The sequence below is a fragment of the Amblyomma maculatum genome, chromosome 9 (assembly GCF_055883805.1).
Source record: "Amblyomma maculatum isolate TAMU_Amacu chromosome 9, ASM5588380v1, whole genome shotgun sequence".
Taxonomy (NCBI): Eukaryota; Metazoa; Arthropoda; class Arachnida; order Ixodida; family Ixodidae; genus Amblyomma; species Amblyomma maculatum.
In genome coordinates, this window is record NC_139352.1 from 66,401,983 (window position 1) to 66,426,162 (window position 24,180).

Sequence of the window (24,180 nt, forward strand, 5' to 3'; positions counted from 1 at the left end):
GTTATTTACCAGCTTGAGCTCGAAGTCACGGGCTTTAGTCGAGCTGCAGAAGCCGCATTATGATGGAAACCAAACGCGAAAACGGAAATGTGGTTTGCGATTAATATGACAGCCCGAGGGACTCTAAATAACCCACGTACTGCTTTGGGAAGTATAAATCCGCATGGACTATGTAATCTCTGCAAAAGCACTCATAATATACAGTGTTCTGCAACTTAACCGTCTTGGAAAAGTTTCCAAGACGGTTCCGATAAAGTTACTGAACACTATATACGTAGCCAGGTCTTGCTATTTTGGCTAAATGAAGCTGCAGGTGTTCTACTGCCCCACACTTGGTTTATGTGGAAGATATTCGGTTAAAAGAACATTACATACATTCACTCCAAGCCATATTTTTTTCATGCAAAGAACTACAGCCGCTGGTATCAAGACGGGGGTTCTACAGAAGCCGTAGAAAAAAGAAAAGAAAAGAAAAGAAACTACCTCGACGCTTCTTGAACGACGAGGGAGGGGGGGGGGGGAGGGGGAGTACGTGAAAAAGAAAGAAAACTGCTTCTCGCTGCGCGGGACCCGCTGCCCCCCATCGGCCCATCTCTTTTCCTTGCGGCAAAGCGGAAAGAACCACGGGGAGGCGAAAGGCATCGAGGCACCCTACCGCGGGGGCGACAGGAATGCCGAAGCAGAGAGAGATAGCGCGAAAAAAAAAAAAAAAAAAAAGAATTGCATGCACCGCACACAGGGAGATTCTCGCTGCTTTTTGCAGCTTCTCTCCCCCCCTGCTCCCTTCTTGAGGTCACATGTCCAAATGGCGGGAAAACACATCCCGCGCGAGCTAAGATGCGCGGCCGCGGCGTCACTCAGTCGACGGCCAGCCTCCGTGTGGGCGCGATGCGTACTGCCTAATCTTATCGTCCGCTTTTATTTCGCGCAAATTCAATCTGTCTCAACCTCCTGGTGCAGTCAGCGTTTGAAAAGAACAGCCCATATATGCAGCTGATGATTGCAGCCGCTTGTACAGATTCTTCGTGCCGAAGTTCACCAAAACATGCGTAAGTACATGATCTTTCGGTCTTGATCAGAGGAGCTTTTTGCTAGATTCGATATTATACTGAACATAATAATGTATTGTTTTGGAGCATATGTTTGTCTTGTTATATACCCCTTGCATCTTTCTTCATATATATATATAATTGGTGTGGGCGCTGATCGCGCAGGAAGACTTGCTGAGCCGTTTGGAAACAAGGCTGCGGCTGGCTGCGGTGGCAGAATTGGCTCATTTTGCAGTCTGGGTCCTTCGGTATCTCCTGCCCCAAAATGCTCGCCTTTTAACATGGAGGGACACTCACTATACCGATCAGGTAAGTCCAATTAGCACATATTTTGTTCGATACGACAATATACTGCAACTGTTTCTGGAGCGCGTATATATATGCGCATCTTGTTACTACGTGCATTTTTTTTTTTTTATATAATCGATGTGCGCGCATTTCGCTCTGATTGCGCAGGAAGACGTGCTGAGCCGACTTGGAAACGATGCTGTGGCGGTGGAATTAGCTCTTTTCGCTGCAGTCCGAGGTCCGATCTCCTCTGCCCCAAAACGCCCGTCTTTCACTTCATATCGAAGTGCATGCACTGACATGTATACCCATCAGGTAAGTCAAATTAGCGCTGATTTTCTTCTATACGATAATGAACTGCAACTAATTATGTATTTTTTTGAGACTTATGCGCATCTTGTTACTGTAAATGCATATTTTGTAATTGGTATGCGCGCCTTGCGCTGATCGTGCAGGGAGGCGATATCAGCTGATCTGGAAACTGGCTGCGACAGTGGAAGCTCGTTTCGCCGAAGCCCGAAGTCCTTGGTCTCCTCTACACTAAAACGCTGGCCTTTCACTTCTTTATGGCGGTGCACTTGCCGGACAGGTATTAGCGCTGATTTTGTTTGAAAAATTCGATTATCCGACTCACATCGATGGGACGCATGCAACCCAGTTAAATGTCAAATGCTATCACTGATATAAATATTGCAGCACCCCTCGCCATAGGAGCGATCAGAAGCTGTACAAGCATCATCGCTGCTGCCAAGCAAGCTCGTGCCAGGACTGAGTACAATGTTTATGCCGTGTTTATTATTATTATTATTATTATTATTATTTTTTTTTTTTTTTTTTTTTTTTTTTTTGCTGCTGTAATGATGTCTATACGTGAAAATTGATGATTGAGTGATGCGGTATGCTGGCAAGGTAAGTGAGCCAGTGCGTTCATTTTGTGGGTTTTGGAATTATATATGTGATGCACACAGATCTGAGCCGTTTCACATTGATTTTGCTCTGTGCGCTTGCTTTCTGGGCAAGCAGTTGTATTTTCATTGTGCGGATTATTTCCTGGTGCTTACATGCTCATGAGGTGTTCAGCTAACCTGTTTCAAGCTTTAAAAATTTACAACGGGTTCTATAAGCTTCTAAGAGTTGGGCTGTCTAAATAGCCGAATTTTTAAAATAATGCTCGGTTGTTAAATAACGAAAATAAATCAGATGACTTATCGTTAAATATCCGGTCGCTTTTGCTGTAAAAGTTCCATCTAGTTTGAGAAAATTAAGCTGCATTCTACGGAATAAACTTATTGTAGGTTTCATGTAAATATCGCGGAAACTGTTTGTTCAGCCGCGTTGGAATCCCTCATACGCGCTCTATGACAAGCGCGGACACTTGGTTTTGCTAGAATTATTAAATTGCAGCATTAGCATTCAAGAACGCGCTTCGGGAGGATAAGGTTTGACTGCGCTACGGTTTCAAATTGCAACATCATGACTCCAGCAAAACGAAGTGATCGCGCCTTTCTCGCGGATTCACGGATCCTGATTACCTATTGCGGCTTTGCGCTAATGCGTTTTCAGTAGGGTCGCATGAAGTCAAGCGCATAAAATATATTGATGTGATAGTGCAGTTGGTGGCAGTGAGCAGACATTATTTTTTCTACCTTTCACCCTATATTTGCCTGCAATGTAAAAGTCTAGGCGAAAAGGAAATATTTCATTAAAACACTTGTCTTCGTACAGCTGACCAAGATGGAACCTGCCGCAGATCCGACCAGTCGCAGACATCAAGTGATCGACAGGCTGCCAAAAGAAGGAGACCAAGCCTCAAGCCCATCTTCCATATGTGGCACACGCGCAGTCATATATCCACGCTTATTAAAAAGCAAATCGCGAGCTTTTTCTGAACGCTGTTGACAAATAAATTTTTCACCAAATACTGCAGCTTTTGTTTCTTCATGGCATCAGAAAAGCTACTGCTTTTCTTGATGCATTTGTATGTGCTACCCCGTTATATATGCATGGCCCACGATATATTAAATGCATGGCATGATACCTGCACGAGGGGCGATGCCGGCCACTAACCGGCGTCGGGAAGCAACCGGCCGACGTATGGTCTTTCGTCAGCAAAATGCTAGGGCAGACGAGCGGCCGACCATTCAGTAACGCTGGCAGACGGCAGGCCCACGTGCGGCAGGTGGTCGGTCACGTCGGGCCAAAAGGTTGGGCCGTAGTCGATTGCCTAAAATCGGCCAACGTTAGGTCAGTGTCAATCCCCGACGCCGGCCCTCATTCGGGTGCCGAAGGTCGGCCGGCCACTTTTTGGTCGGCGAGAAAGGTCGGCCCTATCTTTTGCCACACACTTTTTTTTGCTTGGGTAGGCAGTCATCTTATGTCGCCTTCAGGCAGCTGAACAATGGATCTGCTGGTTAGCCTTTGGCAGCAATATGTGACGTGCTGCCTAAGCCGGCTTTTAATAGCCTTATAATAAGAAATATTGCCATCAAGTTAAACCAGGGTGACACGAAGTTAAAATCTAATACAGCCCTATTTTCATTTCCATGAGCCTTGGAAGCATGTATACTTACAAAATTGCCACTGAAATGTGCACCATCCTTGAGCTGCATATATGGGTCCAGATTCGGTGGCACTTCAGAAAAGTTCCGAAAGTCATGGCAGCTGTCATTAACAGAGAGGAGAAAAGAAATGGCAAAAGAAGGAGTTAGAAACTTAGTCTACCAAAAAAAAAAAAAACAATCTCGATGAACAGCTGTCCAGATATGTTTGCCATCAGTCATCCATCATAAAACATGCGTGAGAGTATAGTTCTGTCCATTTGATGCATTAGAAGAAAACTACAGTGTGACATCATCATATGAACACTCAAATGCCAACCGTTTGTTGCGGGCACAGTGGCTGTAGGATATATGAGAACCCAATGCCAACTTTAGGTACAAAACCACGCGTCAGGCACAAAACTAGATCAAATATTTGAAAATGTACCTGTTACAGTTAATTTCGAAAGTTATAAACGAACCCACTGTCAGCAAAAATAACCAAATGAATATAGCCCGGAAAACAGCTGCATACTCAGGTCGATGGCCCTTAAGGATATTGGCCATTGATTCAACAAAGACTGCCTTCATGAATCTTTCATGTTAGGCGACTGGTTGTTTTGTCCCCCTTTTAACATTTAGCTTCCAACACGGTTAGCGTTCTACTGAACAGTTTTCAATAGCACACAAAGACGTGACCAAATGCATATATGTCTTACATGCATCCAAAACATTCCAAAAATGAGCATCAAATCACTGAAGCAATCAGAGACAATGCTTCTAGTATTTGTGGGATTCAACAGAATTCTTTTGGAACAATGTTGCTTTCAAATTTCCTTAACTGCAAGGCATTTTTCCTGCCACCACGAAAGTCGTTCAGGACACCTCAATAACAAAATGTATTAAAACACTTGATACATTGAATGCATATTAGGATATTAAAACAAGCAGAGCGCCGACTCACCGAAAGTCTTCTGATGCCTTACAGACATTCATGGCCACAAGGTCTTGCTCTTTGGCAGTGAATTTAAGGTTCCACTTTGCCTCCTCAGCAGCTTCATCTACATTTTCGATCACATCGCAGGGTGTCATAAAATCTCTGTATTCCTCCATTTCGGGTGGTGCTTTGTTCTTTCTTCTTGCAGTAGCCTGGGGAGAATATAAATACAGACTATCAAGTGACAGGCTTACCATGATGCAAACTACGGCATGTAAAACTGAACACTAGAAAAAAGTCAGAGGGAGTAAGCTGGAAGATCTACTAGTGAAACTCTTCCCGGAGTATACGTGTTGAAGCTCATCGACTCGTTAAGAAGCCCTAAACTTGAAATAATGCACCAAAACTGTGGGAAGCCTTTGTTATCAAGCCTATAGTAAAAAACTCAATTTTTGGGTGCCTTCATGTAGTTTACAGTAGTTATAGTGAACAATATGCATTTAAACTGACAAACGTTGCTAATATCAAGTGTTTTGAAAGCCCGCCTTTTTTTTTACTGTGACAGCTAATCTTTACGCAATGTCTAAATGCGCGCCGGTTTAAATATAAAAATGGAATCTCAAAAACGGTGCTTTTAACGCGACAGCATTAAAGGCGGCATCCTCACGAAAATCCGACATCGGCGTTGCGAGCAAAAAAATCTCAGGTGTGGTTCTGGCAGGTGGTACGGAACCATGCTCATGATTTTTCCATGCCATGCCCTGACTGGCCATCAGCTTGTGTGACGTCACGTGACCACTGCCTTCCAGCATGTCTGCATTCTGAATCAGACGCAGGTGTGCTAGTTCAGCTTGACTGAAGTGGGACTTTACTCGTATATCTATGCTTGGCAACCGTTGATGCGCAACTGTATGTTAAAGAGTACACGAAAAATATCATAGGAAAAAATTGAATTAGTAATTGTGTGCAGCGAAGTTTATGCATGCAAGCAAGAATCTACAAGGGGATACCACAAATGGAAGTTAACATTGTCGCATCATACCTTAAGTGTCCCTCCAAGTTCTTACTCAAGTTTTTCATTACCTTAAACAGACTGGCTACAAACTGGTTTAGGAATATAACTATCCTGAGGCCAGCAGACCATACCAAATGTTTCTGCTTTAAAAGAATGAGGAAGACGTCATGTAATAATTGCTCAGAGTTCAAACTGATTCTCCTTTCTGGGTGAGAGCGGTCTCTTAGTAATCTGATTAGGGTGTGGTACCCTGTCAATAAAGGCCAACTTCTACTGGCCCTCAGTGCCAATGCAACTGTTCACACAGACAAGACACTAAATCAACATTTTTCAACATTTTTCATGCCTCACCCAACAACGTTTATATACTACACATACTAATTACGAATATACGGACTGAAGCCTTTTCGAAACATACATCACAGGTTACAGGAGGGTATTAAATGTACTGCATTCTATCCGTGCATGTCTCATAAACTGCCAGGGCATTTGAGGTTAGGAACCCAATTTTTTGACAATCTGCAGCATGCCCCGGCTGGGAGAGCCAACGATCATAAAATACATTTCTATTTCACTACGTAACTGGACTGCTAGCTGTTCCTCAAGAAAAAAAAAAGATCAAAGAGCATAAATGCCGAATCACCTGGCCTAAAGTGCTAGTCCGATTTGAGGCTGCCTTCTCTGCCTGTGGCTTAGCCTTGGCCGGTGCCTGCAAAGTAGAGACCAAGTTTCAGTACATCCAGAAAAGCTTTCCGCCGTGCTCACAAGTGCCCTCGGTGCAAAGTAAACCCTACCGGCCCATCGAGAGACAATCTGTCACAAGCTTTCACCGTCGTCTCAGACTTCACAAGATCCAGTGACCCACCACTCCCAGCTTCCTCCTCTGTGGAAAAGAAGAGAGAGGAAGAGCAATGCTTTCTCGCTTGCAGCAGGTCCTTCAGTTTACTTGCTTTGCTGTCTGCCTGGGACGTGTCGCTTGCGCCCACTTGAGGTGACGTGTGCCCAGATGCGTCGCTGCCCACTTGTGACGAGCGTCCGTCCCTTGACCCTGCCCGAGGTAACATGAGCCCAAGTTTATCCCCGTCCAGTTGCGGTGAGTGCCCGTTACTTTCACCTGTCTGAGGTGATGCTAGGAGGGCGTCACGATCTGCCTGCACTAAGCATCCGTCACTTGAACCTTCTTGAGGTGACGCAAGCCCAAGGGTGTCGGTGTCACTTTGGGCATGTTGGAGCTCTCTAGTATCGCATGTTGACAAAAGCATCTGATGCTGGTGACCTTCAGCAGTCTCTTGGGATTTGGCAGTGATGGATGGAGACTCAGAGGCTGGAGTCGAAACACTCCTACTGTCCGCGGAAGAAACTGCTTCATGCTTGCTAAGACCTTTCAATGCAGTGCATTTCAGAAAACCAGTAGAAGACTCCAGTGGTTCAAATGGGGAGCTGGTTGATGAGCCCAACTGCTGCAGGGGAGAGCTTGCTACGTCAGCACGAAGACGAGTTCTCAGTGACACTTCCTCCACAGGATTGTCCGGTGGACTCAGCTGTGCCACACTTGGCAGGAAAGCTTCAGAGGTGGTGTCAGACGCTTCTTGCGACTCTGTGATGGCATTCTTCTGAATGCCATGGTCCGATCTGGAACCTTCTGCGCAGGGCTCGACGGGAGAGTCCGGGATTGAGGGACGTTTTTCGTTGATTTCATGCTGGATATCCTGCTCGTTTAACACATCTGGAACTGAAGAAAATGCACATGAAGAACTAACAAAAGCTACCTTTGAAAGCACTCAGAATCAAGCAAATAGCAGAATTCTTTGCAACAGTTGCTGACAATTAGCAGCAATGACAGCATCGAAACAAATTCAGTAACATATTTTAACTGCAAAATTCAAAGACTTTGTGACTGAACAATGAAGTCTGAAATAAAAACTGCATGTTACGTAACTTAAGAAATGTGAAGAGGAACAGAGAGCCATGATCCATACCATGCCTAATCGAAGGTGAAAATTTCAAAACCAATGGGCAGAAAATCGCTTGTGAGCAAAAAAAATGCAACAAAGAAAATGTGCCATCTGCGGATTCTTTGCCTTCTTGGAGCCTTGGAAAGCTCGCATCTGCTTAAAGTAGAAAAGCAACCCAACAACTGAAAATAATACAGCACAATAGACACAAAGCAAGCACAATCTTCAACGTTTGTGTGTTTTCAACCGCTACTACGGCCCAATACACACCTTGTTGTACATTCCAGTATAGAACAAATTTCCACGAAATTGTATTGTTGTGGCTTTTTTACTACCTGGCAGTAATTCTCACCAAGTTCAGCTGCCCTGAGTGGAGGTTCAAGATTTTACTTAAACACAAGTAACTTAATTAAAATTAAAATTATTAAATTAATTAAATATTAAACGCTGGCTCCTAAGTTTTTCAGCCTACTCAGTCTGCTGGAACTGAGTAGCCGATGCTTAGCACGACGCGAGGTTTATGGCAAGTTCACATACCGGTGCGGTCATCTTCAGAATCTAAAGCAGCATAGTTCAGGTTGACCAGCTGTTCGTTCAGAGACATGAAACTCTCGTTCCATTCAACAAACAGCCTTCCGTAGAGGCCGCCTGAAATGGCCTTGCCAAGCACTTCGACCTCCACCGAACTTGCCTCTGGAAAATCAAAAACAAGGCACCCATTGTGGTTCAAGTTTGTTAGTCGAACGTCACTGCAGATCAACAAAAACAGACTAAGGTTCACGAGGTTAAAAATTCCAAAAGTGACTGATGCTATAAAGGGTGTGGTAGTGAAGGGCTCCGGATAATTTCGATGTAAGAAACCAAATTCCAGCCCTTACCAAACCTGTTCCATTGGCCAGAAAGGCACAAAGAGCAGCTAAAATTGCAGCATACACAAAAATATCATAAACTGAACGGGGTATCCTGTAAAACAATATACACTGTACTAGCACCACATTCCAGAGAGAAAAACCTAGCTGCTCAGCCAAAAACATGCCTGGAATTTTAGTGCAATTTCATCTGTTTTGTTTTCATAATGCCAAATGGTCCTTTACTTGACTGAGTTGTGCATCAAGTTGTCACCAGGGTAAATTAATGACACCCCCAGATTACTGAATATAGCATTTATTTTTCATGCAGCAAAAAGGCTTTGACAAACTTGTTTTTCTTTTGTTTGTTTTTTTGATACCTCAAAGGCCTCTGGGGCATTACATGAGGGATGGGCATGAGAGTTGAACAACAATGATCTTGATAACATTCTTAAAATGAATGGCGTTGATATGATTCCAGTCCCGGGATGACGTGAAGAAAAAAAATCGAGAGTGAGCGGTAGTTCTTGCGGTGGAGGTGTAGGTGGTCTTATGGTGATTAATACGGCTTGAGAGATGATAAGCAAGTGATATGACTGATTTTCCTAAAGGTGAATGATAAAACACATGAAAGAGGCACAATCGAGAAATTTTACGTCGCGTTTCAAGGCTGGGTAAGTTGGCTCTAGATTTTTAAGCAAACGCATTAGTGTAGTATGAATAATCGGAATAAATGAAGCGGAGAGCATAATTTTGTATTTTTTTCTAAGGTTAAAGAAAGGTTAGACTGGTGAGTATTCCATATTGCTGAAGCGTATTCTAATTTAGGACAGACAAAAGTTAGGTATGCTAGTGATTTGATGGATGGGGTGGGTAATCATAGATTGCGCCGTATCTAACCAAGGGTACGATTAGCCTCATTAGAGATGTTCATGATATGAGATGACCATGAACGTTTTGTGTTACAGTAATATCCAAGTACTTAGAAGAAGAGGCGGACGACACCTCAGAACCAAAAAGAGTGTATTTAGAAGGAGTATGCACCTCCCGACGATGGAGCGAAATAAAACATGTTTGGGAAATATTGAGGCATTAACCAACGTTTACACCAAGCTTCAATTTGGTTAAGATCTTGTTGAAGAATGTCAACGTCAGTACTGCTAATGATTGGGCGGTAAATTACACAATCGTCAGCAAATAAGAGGATAGTAGAGGAAATATTGGAAGGAAGATTGTGTATGAGGAAAAGCAAGGGTCATTGGACTGTACCCTTGGGAACACTTGAAATGACACCTATCGCTTGGGGAACACCTATCACTTCTGCACATTGCCAGCAATGTCCAAAGACCACTGAGGCCGCTGGCGTTACACTGGCATTAAGCTTCAATATGAAATCGGCAAGCTTTTTATGCTAGCAAGAGGGAAAAAATGAACTTGCCCTATATGCATACATGCAAACAGAGCAGAAATGATGCTGAGCGAGAAAAAAAAAATTGAAAATGCAAAGGATCAAATGCATAAAAGCAAAGGAAGTTCGGGACCATTTGGAAAAGCCAGTTTGAGCATTGTTTTTTGCTAAGCCCCGTTACATATGTAACAGAGAAAGTCCGAATTACTAATTACACACGGATATGCACTTCTGCACATTCATGGTCAGTCAACTTACTCTTCAGCGTTGAGGTAACATATTCCGTGGCAGCAACACTCCATTGGCCATTAGGAATCCTTGAAGCAGAAAGTGACATTAATTTATCATTGCTGAGGCTCCCTGATGCTGACATGGTATTTAAGAAAGCGTGACTGAAACCCTTAAAAAGAACCTTGAAAATCAGTTTTCTGCTGCAAGCCAGCCTCGAATTCCACTCGCTTTTCTTTTCCTGCTCTCTAGTCGGCAACAGTGACCAGCAAAACTGAGCTGTTCGCACCACCATTGGTTCGAAATTTAGTTTATCCCCTTCTTTGGGCCTAGATGCAGCTTCAGACAAAGGCTTTTCATCGGACAGAGCCCTACACTAATGCACTATAAAGTGTGCGAAAGTAGTCAAAAGAAGGCGAAGTATGTCGCTCTCTGCTGGTATATAGCTAGTGAACATGTAGTACTAGTACAAGGCATACTTAACGATCAGTGATGACCAATAAATTAGCTGCCATGCAACTGAAACTCGTTTACTTTCTCAACACCACTGAAGCTTCAAAATATTGCTCAACGCCATACACTACCACCATATTCGTATTGTTGCTGTTCCTAGCAATAGTGTAGCAGAACATTCTTACTGCTTTGCTCTACGGGATGTGGGCTGAGATTTTGGCAGTGCAGGTCTCAGCCCAGACAGCGAAAATTCAATGCACTGGAAGGGAACATTGAGAACCCTCTTGCAGGGCAGCTTGCGTAACCTGCCAGAAAAGAGAGAAGGGTGTAGAACAGCGGCGTCATTAACAGTGACTCGAGAAGAAAACACAAAGTACCATTTCTCCAGGTGTAACTTAAGTGCCAGTGGAAATGGTGTCAGCACGGCTTATTTACGCACCAACTATATTAGTGGCCGAAAACAATTGCACAAGTTGCACATGGACATCGTCACATGATGTTACCTGAAACGTTCTTTCACTAATCACAGAGAGCATGTCATTTACATTTAATATAAGGCTGAAACTTCTTTTTTCTAGACCTGCAGCAAATGCATGTGATCTAGATACATATATATAAATATGTAGTTTATGTTTAACAGCCTTGTTTTGCCGTTTAATCTTTCTTTGGGGTAATGAAGTGTTTGCTGACCGAGTCTGGGGCAAAATTGTTTATTAGCAGCGAAAGACTACAAGCAGGGCACACAGTCATGCGACAGAGAGAGAGCGAAAAGAGTTCAGCGTCCTTGTGCAGCTTCGGACATGCGGAGGAAAGCAGGGACGAGATGCTGAGCGAAATATGATGCTCAGGCAAGACAGGAAGTACTATACAGGAAGTGGCATTTGGAGCGGCAGCACTATGATACACAACAGGTGATTTAGCTTGTTCTGCTGTAACCAGATCCAACTTTTGTTAAAAGCACACCTTATATCCTTTTCATCGCTTTCCTTGGCTGAACTGACTACGATTTGAGATCTGCCATCTTTTTGTCTAATGCATCACTTGCCCGATACCATTTGGAAATATTTCCTTAGGACTGGCTTCTCTCATTTCTGTCAAGGCAATAATATGATAAGCTTATTTCCTGTAATTATAAACATCACGTTATCACTACAGCTTTAACTGCAGGCCGAGACTGTGGCGTGGATGTTAATGCTGCCCTAATACTGCTGAAAATTCAACGATGCATTTTTTTTTTCTGAAAAAAAAAAAGGCAATAATAAAAGCAAATACAAGCACATACAAATGACATTCTGCACACAACACAAAAACAAACACGACACAACGGTACAATTTTTTCCTAATATTTAAGGTGCTTTTATGGAAACTGAAAAAACTGGAAAGCATGCTAAAAAGATGCGTAAAAGAAGCAATGCATAATCAGCAAAAATGGCGAAACAATGCACAAAGAATGGGCCCAGAAATAAACTGCACATTATGCTATGTCCTGTGAAGCGTTCATGCTGAGCAACCAGGAAAAATAAAAAATGTAAAAACCTCATCAGCACAAACATGCTTTTTCAAAACTCCCAGCACCAAACTACAAACGCAATATCAAGACAAGATGAGCGGACATCAGCAACCTGATAAGACTAAAACTACACTTTCTAATTTAAAAGAAAAAAAAAATGAAAAGCCACATACTGCTCTCTGTTCACCAGGAGCTCTTCACCATAGTCGACCAGTTTGACCCTGGCAGGAAAGAAGCACATATCGTCAGAAAATGCGAGGTGTTATATAGAAAAAGTGAAACACTAATATGTAACGTACCAGCATCAGCTCATTCAAGTATCAGAGACGAAACTGCTGCACTAATCACCAATCATGAAATGATCTGAAATCAGAGTATGGATATGGTATTCTAAGTTGAAAATAATAGCGTGCAAAGAAAGACGGGACGAGCGAGTGGACACGGACAAGTGCTATCAACTGAGATTTTATTGCATGATCAGGTGCAAATATATACATTCCCGAAAAATACAAGAAAGAAAGAAGAGAACAGAACATTGACAACCACTACCGAAGCGCATGCACAGCACCTGCAGGCACCACCCATTTGCACCAAAAATTTCAAGTTCTCTTATTCACAGAGATAATGACAATGTGCTGACACATCCAGGTCCTGTCAGAGCTAACTTGGACGCTTCAACAGTCTTTCGAGTGAGTTGGTCGCGGTGAAAGCAGATTAACACAGTTTTCTCGAACGCCGTTTGGCAGGCAGGCCTACTGTCACACGTTCTGCAATGCTCGGCCAAATGCCTGTCTATGGCATCACTGCTGACTTTTTTTGAGTGCTCTTTCAGGTGTACATTTAAGCACCTGCCTGTTTGCCCAATGCAGAATTTCCCGCATGACGGGGGAATCATGTCCGGTTGCAGGACAGATCGTTACGTGAACAGCTCAACCTGACAAAGTGCATAGAAAGTAGCAGCAAATGTTACAAATACAAATGTTTTTCTCAGCTAAAAGGCATAAGATTGAATGCCCGTTTCGTGTCATCGTCTCCGAGTCTGGCTCGTGGCAAAAACGTGAGGCGGACTATCTGCAGACGAACTTGAATTAATATTAAGTTTGATTAATCCTTTTTTAACAAAGGATTCCGCAGCAGTTATTAATTCTTTTTTAATCCAATGATCACAGAAAAATCACTGCTTTTTTAGCGGATACTAAAGACTTATTCTCCTTGTTGCCCCAATAAGGGCTTACTACCTCGTGTCGAGGCCGCCATCGACCAAAGCGGAACTCTCAACTTTGAGAATGCCTGTGGCGTGACGACGGAGAGTTTTTTTAGAGCATTTATCAGTATACTTGACATCCACTTTTGTTAATTATGACAATAACATTTAACTGCGAAAGCAGGGTGTCTGCATCGGGTCCTGCATAACGCCCATATTAAGTGATTTGTTTTTAGCTCATTGTGACAAGGCTCTACATAAGCGGCTAGCTGATCTTGAGATTTTAAGTGTTTTTCGCTATGTGTATGATTTTTTTAATTTTTATTCACATGGCTGTTTTTACCGACCCCTTTGCCGGAGGAGGTAACTCCCTTCATTCTAACGACCCTTTTGTCACACTAATTTTATTCTTTTGGTGTGTATTTCAACCCGTTGTTCACGTGTAAAATGGCCGAGAATGAAAGTTTGAGGTTTTTAGACTTGCGGTTGCAGTTTAGGAATGATCATGTGTATTGACTCCTTGAGTTTAGAGAAAATAAGCCTCCTCTGCCGTACTGTCAGCATATTCAAAGCTTGCTAAATGAAATGTTGAGTCTTCTTTTCTGCCCAATGCTCTTCAAAAGTCACGCCTTCATGCAACAGGTTAAAGTATTGGCATGCAAGTGGCACGGTTGGAGACGGCAGGCTTTCCTAAATGATTGCTTCATTAGCTAAAAGCTTGAATAAAAAAAAAGACGGAAGCGTCGCGTCAAGTCTGAGGGATGAAGGAAGAGCAGCGGACAGGAAAAAGAAAAATGAAGAAAGGGAGAAATAAAAGTTAGCTGTAATACATTATACATAAGGCTTCGCACGACCTTAAGAAGGTAGAACTGCAGTATTATGTGAAGGTGGTGTTCACGACCCCCGACAGATTGCGGAATTTGTGCAGGATGACTTTCCCTATTAAGAGGCGTAAGCCCGGCTGTACTATCAGAAACGGGGATACCTTTGTCCCTTGCCGGCAAGAGGTGGTCTACAACTAGATTCCCCTGTCATGCGGGAAATTCTACATCGGGCAAACAGGCAGGTGCTTAAATGTACGCCTGAAAGAGCACTAAAAAAAAGTCAGCAGTGTTACAGTAGACGGGCATTTGACCGAGCATTGCAGAACGTGTGACAGTATGCCCGTCTGCCAACCGGTGTTCGAGAAAACTGTGATAATCTGCTTTCACCACAACCAACTTACTCGAGAGATTGTTAAAACACCGAAGATTATGCAGGCAGGACCTAGATGTGTCAGCACGCAATCACTATCTCTGTCAGTAAAAGAAATTAAATTTTCGGTGCGAACGGGTGGTGCCAGCAAGTGCTGAGCATGCGCTTCGGTTGTGGTTGTCAATGCTCTGTTCTTTTCTTTATTTTTCGGGAATGTATATATCTGCACCTGGTCATGCAATAAAATCTCAGTTGATAGCCCTCGTCCATGTCCCATCTTCCTTCGTGCGCTACTATTTCCAACTTAGAATTAATCACTAACATGCCCAAATCTATTCTCTGTTAAGATGGCCATCTGTTATGTCCTCATTCCCCCCCCCCTTGCCAGAGGACCTAGTGAAATCCAGAGTGATTTAGATTCAACCATGAGCTGTGGATTTCACCATGAGTACAGGAAATGGCCTTGTGACATGGCACTTTTCAGGCAAAGATGCCCTTACACCATAAAAATCCACTACCGTTCATTCTTGTCCAGTAACACCAGACCCTTCATGCGTGCGCTAAGTTAGTGACCTCGTAGCTCATTTGGTACACTTTCAGCGTTCAAAAGTTGAATATCCGATTTCCACCTCTGCCAGCAGTGGCAGTTCCTTTTACTATTTTAAATATACCACTTCAATTTTATCAATGAAACTCTGCTCGGGCAGCAAGTTGCAAGCCTCCATAAGAAGTGTGAAACTATGAGCATGAGCCTAGCTGATATTGCTTGTTCGTGTGTTCTTTTGTTTCCTTTGAAATGAATTTGAATTTCCAAGTGAAGGTCAAGCGGATGTCGGCAGTCGGATTGTTGCAAAGCCCTCATCAAACACATTGTTGAATGAATATTTAAGTAAAAAATGATGACTGCAAGTGCCCGCAAGGAGAGTTTATGTCAGGATCCAGTTTTAAAATAATCATATCTGTTGTTTCTATGGACTTCAGCAACTCCATGCAGACAGTACCTGAAGTCATAAAGAATGACCATACATTACTCGCCAAACTCATTTTCAGACGTACCTATATTGTGATGCCCCATACGAACTAGAGCACAAAAAGTTGACCCTTGCTATTACAACTACACAAACGCACAAAACAAAGTTAAAGCTCAAAAGTTTGCAGCATCTCCATCACATTTTATTTTATGCTTCCATTTAAAAATGCTGTCAATCTCCTATATGAACAGATACAAACCCAAATCACTTTAGCTGAAAATGTGCCCCAAGTAAACCATGTAAAGAGATAAGCAAAAAATTTCACAAGCACCCACAGCCCTCACACGAAACTCAGCCCACGGGTAAAGAAAGGATGACAGATTTTTCGACGCAGCTTTTGATGATGGCAAAGCTTACTGAAGGCTTCCCGCTTTGCACGTAAAACTGTATGCCACAGAGCCAAAGACAACTGACAGTGCTCTAGCATGTGTAACAAAACCAGCACTCGTACTGTACGACACAATAAAAGGGACTCACTCCACTTTGTAGTCACCCTCGTTGTCCACAACCTTGTTGACCAGTGCCCGGTACCACTCCTTTTCCTTTGGCTTGTTCACTAACATGACCTACATGCACAAAACAAAAAAGTAACGAAGAAAACCCTGCAACAATGGTCAAGAGTCTGGTTTAGCTGCAACATACAACTACAGCAGTGAATACCTTTGAACACTTTTCTCAGAATAACAGCTTGTGGGGCGAGTTGATGCGTAATACCCAGAACTGCGGCGCAACATAGACAAACACGTAGAGAGAAACACAACACAGGCGTACACTAGCAACTGTAGTACAAAACAGAACCCAGGCTTCCTCTTTCACACTCAGCCACCACTTCCTCCTCTACTTCCAAGTACATCACACTTATATACCTCTTCTTTCCCAAGCAGATATGTCTAGCCAGCAAAAAATGTTAGCAGCAAGACAACCACAACTTCTGCCACATAAACACAAACTAGAAAAATCACCCCACACCTGTAGCTGCCATGAATCACGTTCACGTTCGTTCCTAATACATCTAAACAACGAGTCTGATTTGTGAGTTTTAACGAAAAAATGGCTGAGGCTTAGCTTGGTTAAGCCTGGTCAGATGCGAAGCATATTGATTGCTAAACACGGCTTTCCATGGTTACACTTGGCTAAACTTTTCTTTCCTTGGTTACACGTGCTTTTACACGGTTTAAACTTGAAATGCACAATGTTTTCCCATCACATAAAACTAGGCAATAGCATGACTCGTTCATCTCTAATCTAACTGTGTTACCGACACGCACAACGAACATGTCGTCCCTCAGGCCAACGATACTCGATTGCCACTACGCGAATATGTACGCAAAGCAAAACCTCTTAGAACACCGACGTGCACGGCGTACCACCGCAGCCAACGGCGCGAGCTGGACCCCCGTCTCTTCTCTGTCGTGACGTCAGCGTATCACGTGGTGTGACGTCACCATACCACGTGGTCCGCACGGCATGCAACTGCAGCCGACGGCGCGAGCTGCACCCTCGTCTCTCCTCTGTCGTGACGTCAGCGCATCACGTGGTGTGACGTAGCATTCCACATTCTTTGCACGGCGTGTAACTGTCACGAAGGGCTGTGGTTTACCTCTAGCAATATGCTTCGCATAAAAAACACATAAAGCACTCTTCTTTCAATTGCTGATCACCTTGGCCAATCTGGTCAGCTGCAGCTCATTCATCACATACACGATGGCTTTTGCTCTACTAGCTTTCTTCGTCACAAGCGCAAAATTCTTCTGAATTGCCTGGGTTGCCTTCTCTTCTGGGAACACTTTTCCCCTTCTTCAGTGCTACACTTGCCTACTTGTGTGATTCCTGAATATAAAGTCAAACAAAATACTAATTTACATTGTAGTAGTAACCCATAAAACAACTATTCCCTTCACTAAAAGGTCCCTATATCCAGTTCACGTTTTGCTGTGAAGATGCCAAAGTCACTACTAAAACAGTTATCCATCATCATCAAGCTAACTCTGATGACGATGGAAGACAAAGATCACTCCCAAGCCCCGTAGATTAATTATCCCTGCCCTGTACATGCTGCAGACACCTTGTCTCCCATAAAGAAAAAGCTTTTCACTTCTCCTTCATCCTGCTCTGAACAACAAAAATGTTTTGCAATCCAATTCAATCCCAATTCAGCCTGCCTTCCCCCTCCTACCCTCAGACAAAATTTCAATCTAGGTTATTCTAACTCTACTAGCAATTAACTTAGTAAATACCCTGTAAACAATGAACAGAGAGCTGATTACGCCAGCAATTATTCAAATTCATGACATCTTTCTAACCGACTGAGGTAATGCAGCATAAATTCATGCATAAAGTCTAAAGCCGAAAAGCATGGATAAACTATCCATAATTTTTGCCATCAGATGCTGCGAACTGCAACTCAGTCAAATAATTCATAGAGCATGTTAACTGCATTGAATTGATATTGTTGCTATCGTGGTGCGCCTGTGATGATGAATTTTTACTTTGTGTCTCTTTGTAACTACACTTGTTTCCCTCATTCAATCCACTATTATCATTTTGCTCGCTTTGTATCCACTTCTGCATGGGACTGAAAGTATAAACAAATGAATAAAAAAATGCAATCTCACAGAAGAATAAAAAAGGCCAGGCCAATGAAATCGAGGAAAGCATAAGGAAATACGACCTAAGGGAAAGTTTCTATTTTTGTAGGTGTTCCATGTTTATCGATGAGAAATCAGTATAATCATTTCTTCCCCACAAAGGTAATTGATCAGAAGGTAGAAGAAAACACGATCACATGCTTTCGGTGGTATATAAAATCACATTCTTTGCGTGTCACATACAGTGCTCCACCAACTAAGCCATAACGGCCAATACCAAATTTTCTATTTTCAAGGGCATTTATGTTGAATGTAACTTCTTGCCTCCACCATAGCAGCCAATATTCCTAAATCCACCTTTATGGATGGTTACATTCAATATAAATTCTCTCAAAAGGAGACGACAGAATAGCTGCTCTCGCGGTTCAATTGACGGAACGTCACACATATGCTACATGTGGAGGTAGAGAGTTTGGTTCAGTTTCTTTCTATTTTCTAATTATCTTTAAAGTAAAGATGATGACAGTACTAGTATATTACTATATTATTATTGATCAACATCTCACAGACAAAAAGGCAGGAACAATCCCCAAGAGGCTTTCCTCAGTTTCAGTAACAATTAGCCTTCTTTACAAGTGTACAAATATATGAAATTCATATTTTTGTCTACAATGAGCGGCAAATCGCATGGTAGTATTTTCAAAAATCTTTGCTAGAATAACAGTTCTCTCACATAAACTGACCTCCCCTGCAGCAACCATTTTAAAATGTCTTGTTTAATTTAATAATTTGTTTAATTTAATAATTTGTTTAATTTAATAGCCTTAACGAAGATTAAAGGTTGAATTAAAGGTAACCTGTACTGTAAGCACAGTCAGAGGAGCTGCACCGATCAGATGCTAACCAGTAGGGACACTGCACTAGTTAAACCTTAATTAAACAGGTGACAGTACACAAGTAGTAACTTCGCCTATAGGGAAGACAAGTGTTTCATGTCAGACTTGAGAACCAATCAAGTAGTAATTACCAGCACTTACAGATCCAATCTCAGGCGGCATTTCACTTGAAAGCTTGACATCTTTTTTCTTTAAAAGTTTCTTGATCTTTGACTCCATGGTGATGAACTCTCTTCCAACCTGAGACATATGGGGGCCTGGACATTCCTTCACCAAAAAGTGAGTAGGTGACAGCACCTGCAGATATGTAATTTAATTTCATGACTGTTGTTTCAAAATATGAAATCGTAGTGGCAGTAATCTGATGATACATGTACACTGGCTGAATGAAGTCTATCAATCTGAAAGGGCACATTTTTTGACTACGCAGTCTCTGAACTATAAACAAAGACAAAACAAATTGGTGGACACTAAATGTGCCTCCGAGTAATATCATAGGCATTCATAATAGAACTGAAACCTCCACTTTTGTCACAGCAAAACTTCATTGCAACTTAAGTTCTGCACAACATATAGCATCTAGGAAATGTTTTCTAAAATATTTTTCGCGGCAATAACACTCAACAAGAGTATACTCTGCACAGAAAATGTTATTTACTTTCTTTTCTCAGTAAAAGCACTAACAAACGTACATCAATATATACATCACTGCAAACGCTGTCATTAGTGCCGGAACCGGTAAAAATTTACTGGCATATTTTCAAAACTTCTCACACCTGTTGGTCCCATATTAGTCATTTTCTTATTGATTCTGGAACACGTGAGTTGAACCGAGACGCGACTTCGACGTACGCCAGCAAAGATCGAATTGATGCTTCTTGCTGGGCTGCGGCGAGCTCGTGCAAGCGACATGCATATAAAATTCGCAGTCCATGCAAATGCTGTGAAAATCAAGGGCAATTCATAAACCATCACCACTCCGTTTCCGCTGCTGCCCGTCTCGGAAGAAGCGATGTTTTCTGACGCGTAGTTCGCCTAGCCTTCGTTGCCGCGGTCCTTTACGCAGCTGTGCAGACAGCATTTCCGCAGCCTTTACGTCCGTTCTAACCGTTTTCGCCAGAAACTGAGTTCTCTGCACGTGAACTTCGTGCGATGCCTCTGGGAATACTATTTTCCCCCAGTTTTCACAACCGAAACCTCTTAAATTCCCTACATTCAGGGAATTTAGGGAAAGCAACTGCGCAGCGCGAGTTGTGAATCAGTATAATTGCAGTACTGTTTTCTCCGACTGCGATCAAGTTCCACATTGAATTGAAAATCGAAATATCCATCTATTATTGTTACACCTCTGGTTTCGATTACACCGAAGGAAAAATGTGGCGCTATGTGTGCGCTTGTGACAGCATCGCGTACGTACAACCACAAATGACATTATGCGCACGTAAGAGAAAAGAAAACATCCACGTTCACGAAAAATCGAAATACAATCAAATTTATTCCCCCTTAAATTTATATGTGGATGTTGTTTCTCTTCTGTGCACCAACAAATCAAAGCGACTCAATAATTAAGCAACATAGAATTTGTTTCTGGGCCGCGTTCACGAAGACGCGACAACACAATTCATACAGCAGGCCCGAAGAACCGAAACAATTAATTATAAAGCCATTTATAATTCTGCTTGACTGCTCGAGAGAGGTGGTCGAATAAGAGCATAGACTCTTATTTACCTTTCGTTACCAGCCTGTACGCAGCCGTGGCCGACGCCGATCATGCATGGGTGAAGTATTCTAGTACACTGTATGGTGCACGTGTATTGAGGTATGTTGCTCTAAAATATTCTAGATTATTGTAATTGAGGTGCTATCAACTGATCCCAGCTGGACCTTTCGGTTTTACCTAATGGAGACTACCATCTGTGTGAATCAGTATAATTTTCAAACGTAGCTAGGTTGCGTGCGCCTTCTGCTTCTGCAAGCGGAGCTCTAAACCGGCATCTGAGTTTTTTTTTTTCTTTTTTTTTTTCCAGACACAGCAAGTCAGCACCAAGCGAACGTGCTGTACGCAAATTACAGCCTGTATCTGCAAACCAGAAAATTAAACGAGCGCTGAGGAACCCGTCCACGAAAGGTTCGCCGCATGATCGGCCGACAATCCTGAAACGCGCGCCGAAGCAGCGTCGCGCAGGCGCCTCCCCCGTGCAACTTCGCGAACGCTGAGCTTGCTGTCGAAAGTTGATTACCACTTTTCGACCACGTTATCGTCACAATTAAGTCAAACACAAATTTAAACACTTCGCGCCTTCGAAACCAACAGTGTGTATATCTTCCGCGGAACGTTCGTATGGAATACCCTTCCGGAAAGCTTACCTTCAAGACTGTAACGCTCACTCTTGGCTTCCATCCTTGGTCGGTCCTGAACGACTCCATCACCAACGGCCCGCAACGTAGAACTCCTCGTGATCAGTAACCACGAACACGACTTAATGCACAGTGAAAAGAACTGCGCTATCACGTACCACTTCGGCAAACGAGGTGAATGAGATCCACCAGTGCCTCCTGGAGACAGTGCTTACAACCACTGCAGCGTCGAGCCAGTCTCCATACAAGCTCCACGGCACGGTGCTCCATAGATGAAATTGGCGGTCTGTTTCACTGAGGGACTGTGTGGGGGCGCTAGCGTTATGTGTTACGCGAGCGCGAACATTTGAAGGCGCAATTTTGCATGCGTAGCCCCTCCCCCCCCCCCCCCTTTTTTTTTCATTTTCTATTGGTTTGAAACATCTTCAAGACCGTTAAAATGCGCGGAAATTTCCTGCAAGCTGCTGCTCCTCTGGCGCGAGGAGCGTCTGCTAACACGGCCTCCGAGATCGCCCCGCGCTGCGCACTTTTCGCGCTCGTGGAAGAAATCTCGGAGGTCATGTTGCTAGAGAATAACTTCGGGATGGGGCCGCGAGACGAAACTACAATATGCCCTATTGGAAAAGGAAGTGGGAGGTGGTATGGCGGGAGGAACAAATTTGGAGGACGCTTAAGCTTCGCCTTCAAGAGTGGAACGCGATAGCGTTATTGCACCTCGTTCGCACCGCCCACTCATCCGCTCGGTATGCTCTTGAGTCACACACATAGTTTTCATACTCAACACTTCTAAGTGCACTGTACAACTTTTTTCTAATTATTTGTTCAAACAAGTGCTTCTCACAATCTACATTATCGCACTGTGTTGTGCACACTACAACGTTTCTTGCTCCCGTGTTCCTTTAGCGTTCACACGCACTGAGTATGTCGGTCAGTCACACATCGCAGGGGACGCTTTCCCAGCAGAAGCGCTACGGCGCAGCGATCACGTCAGAGGCGTCCGGCATCAGACGCTGCACCTAGCAATCGCGCTGTGAGCGGAAAGAGGAGCCGCTTCGCCTAAACACCACTGTGACGCACGCTGGATGTTTGAAAGGGAGAGAGCGAGAAAACTTATTAAACGCAAGGGTATTGGGGCATCCTCGCATCGGTACCCGCGCGGCCCGAAGGGGAGAAGCGGGTGAGCGAAGATAGTGATCTAAAGAAAGGAAAGACGCTTGATTCTACAACCCGTGAGGTTGGTTGGTTGGTTGGTTGTACAACTTTTAATTCCATCGGAAACGGGGAGTCGAGCGCCCGCGGATTAGAGGCTGGCAGGTAGCCCTTGGCTTCTTGCGGCCTCTTCCGCCAGATGGACGGTGCGGTGCTGGATCGCAGGGTCCGCGCTTCGCAGCAGGGTATCCCAGAAGAAATGTAGCAGGGTATCCCAGAAGAAATGTAGCGAAAACGTACTTCGCTACTCGTGTAACTGCGACTTCTGTAAGTAACATGCTCATAATTACCGATATACACCGCAGTATAACGTTCTACGGCACGTTTCTAAGGCAACACCGCATTCACTAGAAGCGCTTTTGTACCGCTTTCAAGCATCGAACTCGTGGCTGAGTGGTAGCGTCTCCGTCTCACACTCCGGAGACCCTGGTTCGATTCCCACCCAGCCCATCTTGGAAGTTGCTTTTTATTTATGAAGTGCATGCCGGGATTTATCGCTCACGGCCAACGCCGCCGACCACATCGGCTTTTCTGCGACACGAGCTCCTTAACGGAGCTCCTTACGCGAGCTCCTTGGAGCTCGTGTCGCAGAAAAGCCGGTGTCGTCGGCTTTTCTGCGCTCCAGGCACGGATAATCGGGCACTGGATCCGCACGTATTATGATATGCCGCTGTCGCTAGCGGTTCTAGACACTGCGACTGCGATGACTCCCGAACTCCGTGAAATGGAAGAATTAGCGGCATCTCCTTCCCCCTCTTCCGTTTCCATTTTCCGCAAGCTCGCCAACACGGCGGCGCCAGTGACGTGTTTTTTTTTTTTGAGTAATGAGAATAATTTTTTTCGTTTTTAACTGGCGATGCGCGATAGCGCGTGCGTCAGGTTGGAGTGGCTCTCATTTTAAGACAGAGAGCGCCGACTTCCTTCGGATCCTCGGATAGCACATACCGTTTCCTCCGTTATGCACAGTGCACGGTGGTACAGTGATTAGCTTTATGGATGTTTCCCCACGCCGCGGTGGCTTAGTGCATGTTTACGGCGCTCGACTGCTGATTCCAAGGACGCGGTTTCGGTCTTGTTTAATAGGGTTGGACGTAAGCAACTCAGGCTATGGACGACATCGTAGTGCAAGGCCCCGGAAAATTCGATTATCCAGTGTTCTTTAACGTGCACTAATAGATCGCACAGTACAGTGGCTCCTATGGCTTTTCGCCTCCGTCAAAAAGCGGCTGCCGCAGCCGAGATTCAAACCCGAGTTCCGGGGTCCAGCAATCGAACACCTTCGACCTTCCGGTCGCAGTGGCGGTTTTATTATGGAGGAGAAAAGCTAATCGATTGCGGGTACTGTGCGTTATACCACTGCAGGATAAAGATACCCGCCAGGTAGAGTCGATATATCTATAGCTGGTGTCCTCCACGTGCCACATAAGCAGTGTAGCTTTTGTGCATGGCTTGAACTAATTATACGAACAAAA

At 43.8% G+C, this 24,180-nt stretch overlaps 1 protein-coding gene and 1 long non-coding RNA gene across 3 annotated transcripts in view; one reads left to right on the plus strand and one right to left on the minus strand.

Annotated features, from left to right (window-relative positions):
- The window catches only part of LOC146179269 (uncharacterized), a 92,068-nt gene that overhangs the window by 54,808 nt on the left and 13,080 nt on the right, over nucleotides 1–24,180 (minus strand). Inside the window, exons 2-11 of the mRNA XM_084580164.1 lie at nucleotides 19,283–19,438; nucleotides 16,135–16,223; nucleotides 12,402–12,449; nucleotides 10,904–11,023; nucleotides 10,296–10,354; nucleotides 8,319–8,474; nucleotides 6,621–7,558; nucleotides 6,470–6,535; nucleotides 4,839–5,023; nucleotides 3,908–3,998 (exon numbers count right to left, since the gene is read on the minus strand). Coding sequence (XP_084436290.1) covers nucleotides 3,908–3,998; nucleotides 4,839–5,023; nucleotides 6,470–6,535; nucleotides 6,621–7,558; nucleotides 8,319–8,474; nucleotides 10,296–10,354; nucleotides 10,904–11,023; nucleotides 12,402–12,449; nucleotides 16,135–16,223; nucleotides 19,283–19,438 — 1,908 coding nt within the window. The remainder of the gene's footprint in view (nucleotides 1–3,907; nucleotides 3,999–4,838; nucleotides 5,024–6,469; nucleotides 6,536–6,620; nucleotides 7,559–8,318; nucleotides 8,475–10,295; nucleotides 10,355–10,903; nucleotides 11,024–12,401; nucleotides 12,450–16,134; nucleotides 16,224–19,282; nucleotides 19,439–24,180) is intronic.
- Nucleotides 799–3,256, plus strand: LOC146179270 (uncharacterized). 2 transcript variants are annotated; one of them, XR_014700717.1, is made up of 5 exons: nucleotides 799–1,049; nucleotides 1,219–1,358; nucleotides 1,506–1,652; nucleotides 1,793–1,926; nucleotides 3,063–3,256. It is a non-coding gene; the product is annotated as an uncharacterized LOC146179270 (long non-coding RNA). The 2 variants fall into 2 exon arrangements; XR_014700716.1 differs by having other exon boundaries at nucleotides 800–1,049; nucleotides 1,215–1,358.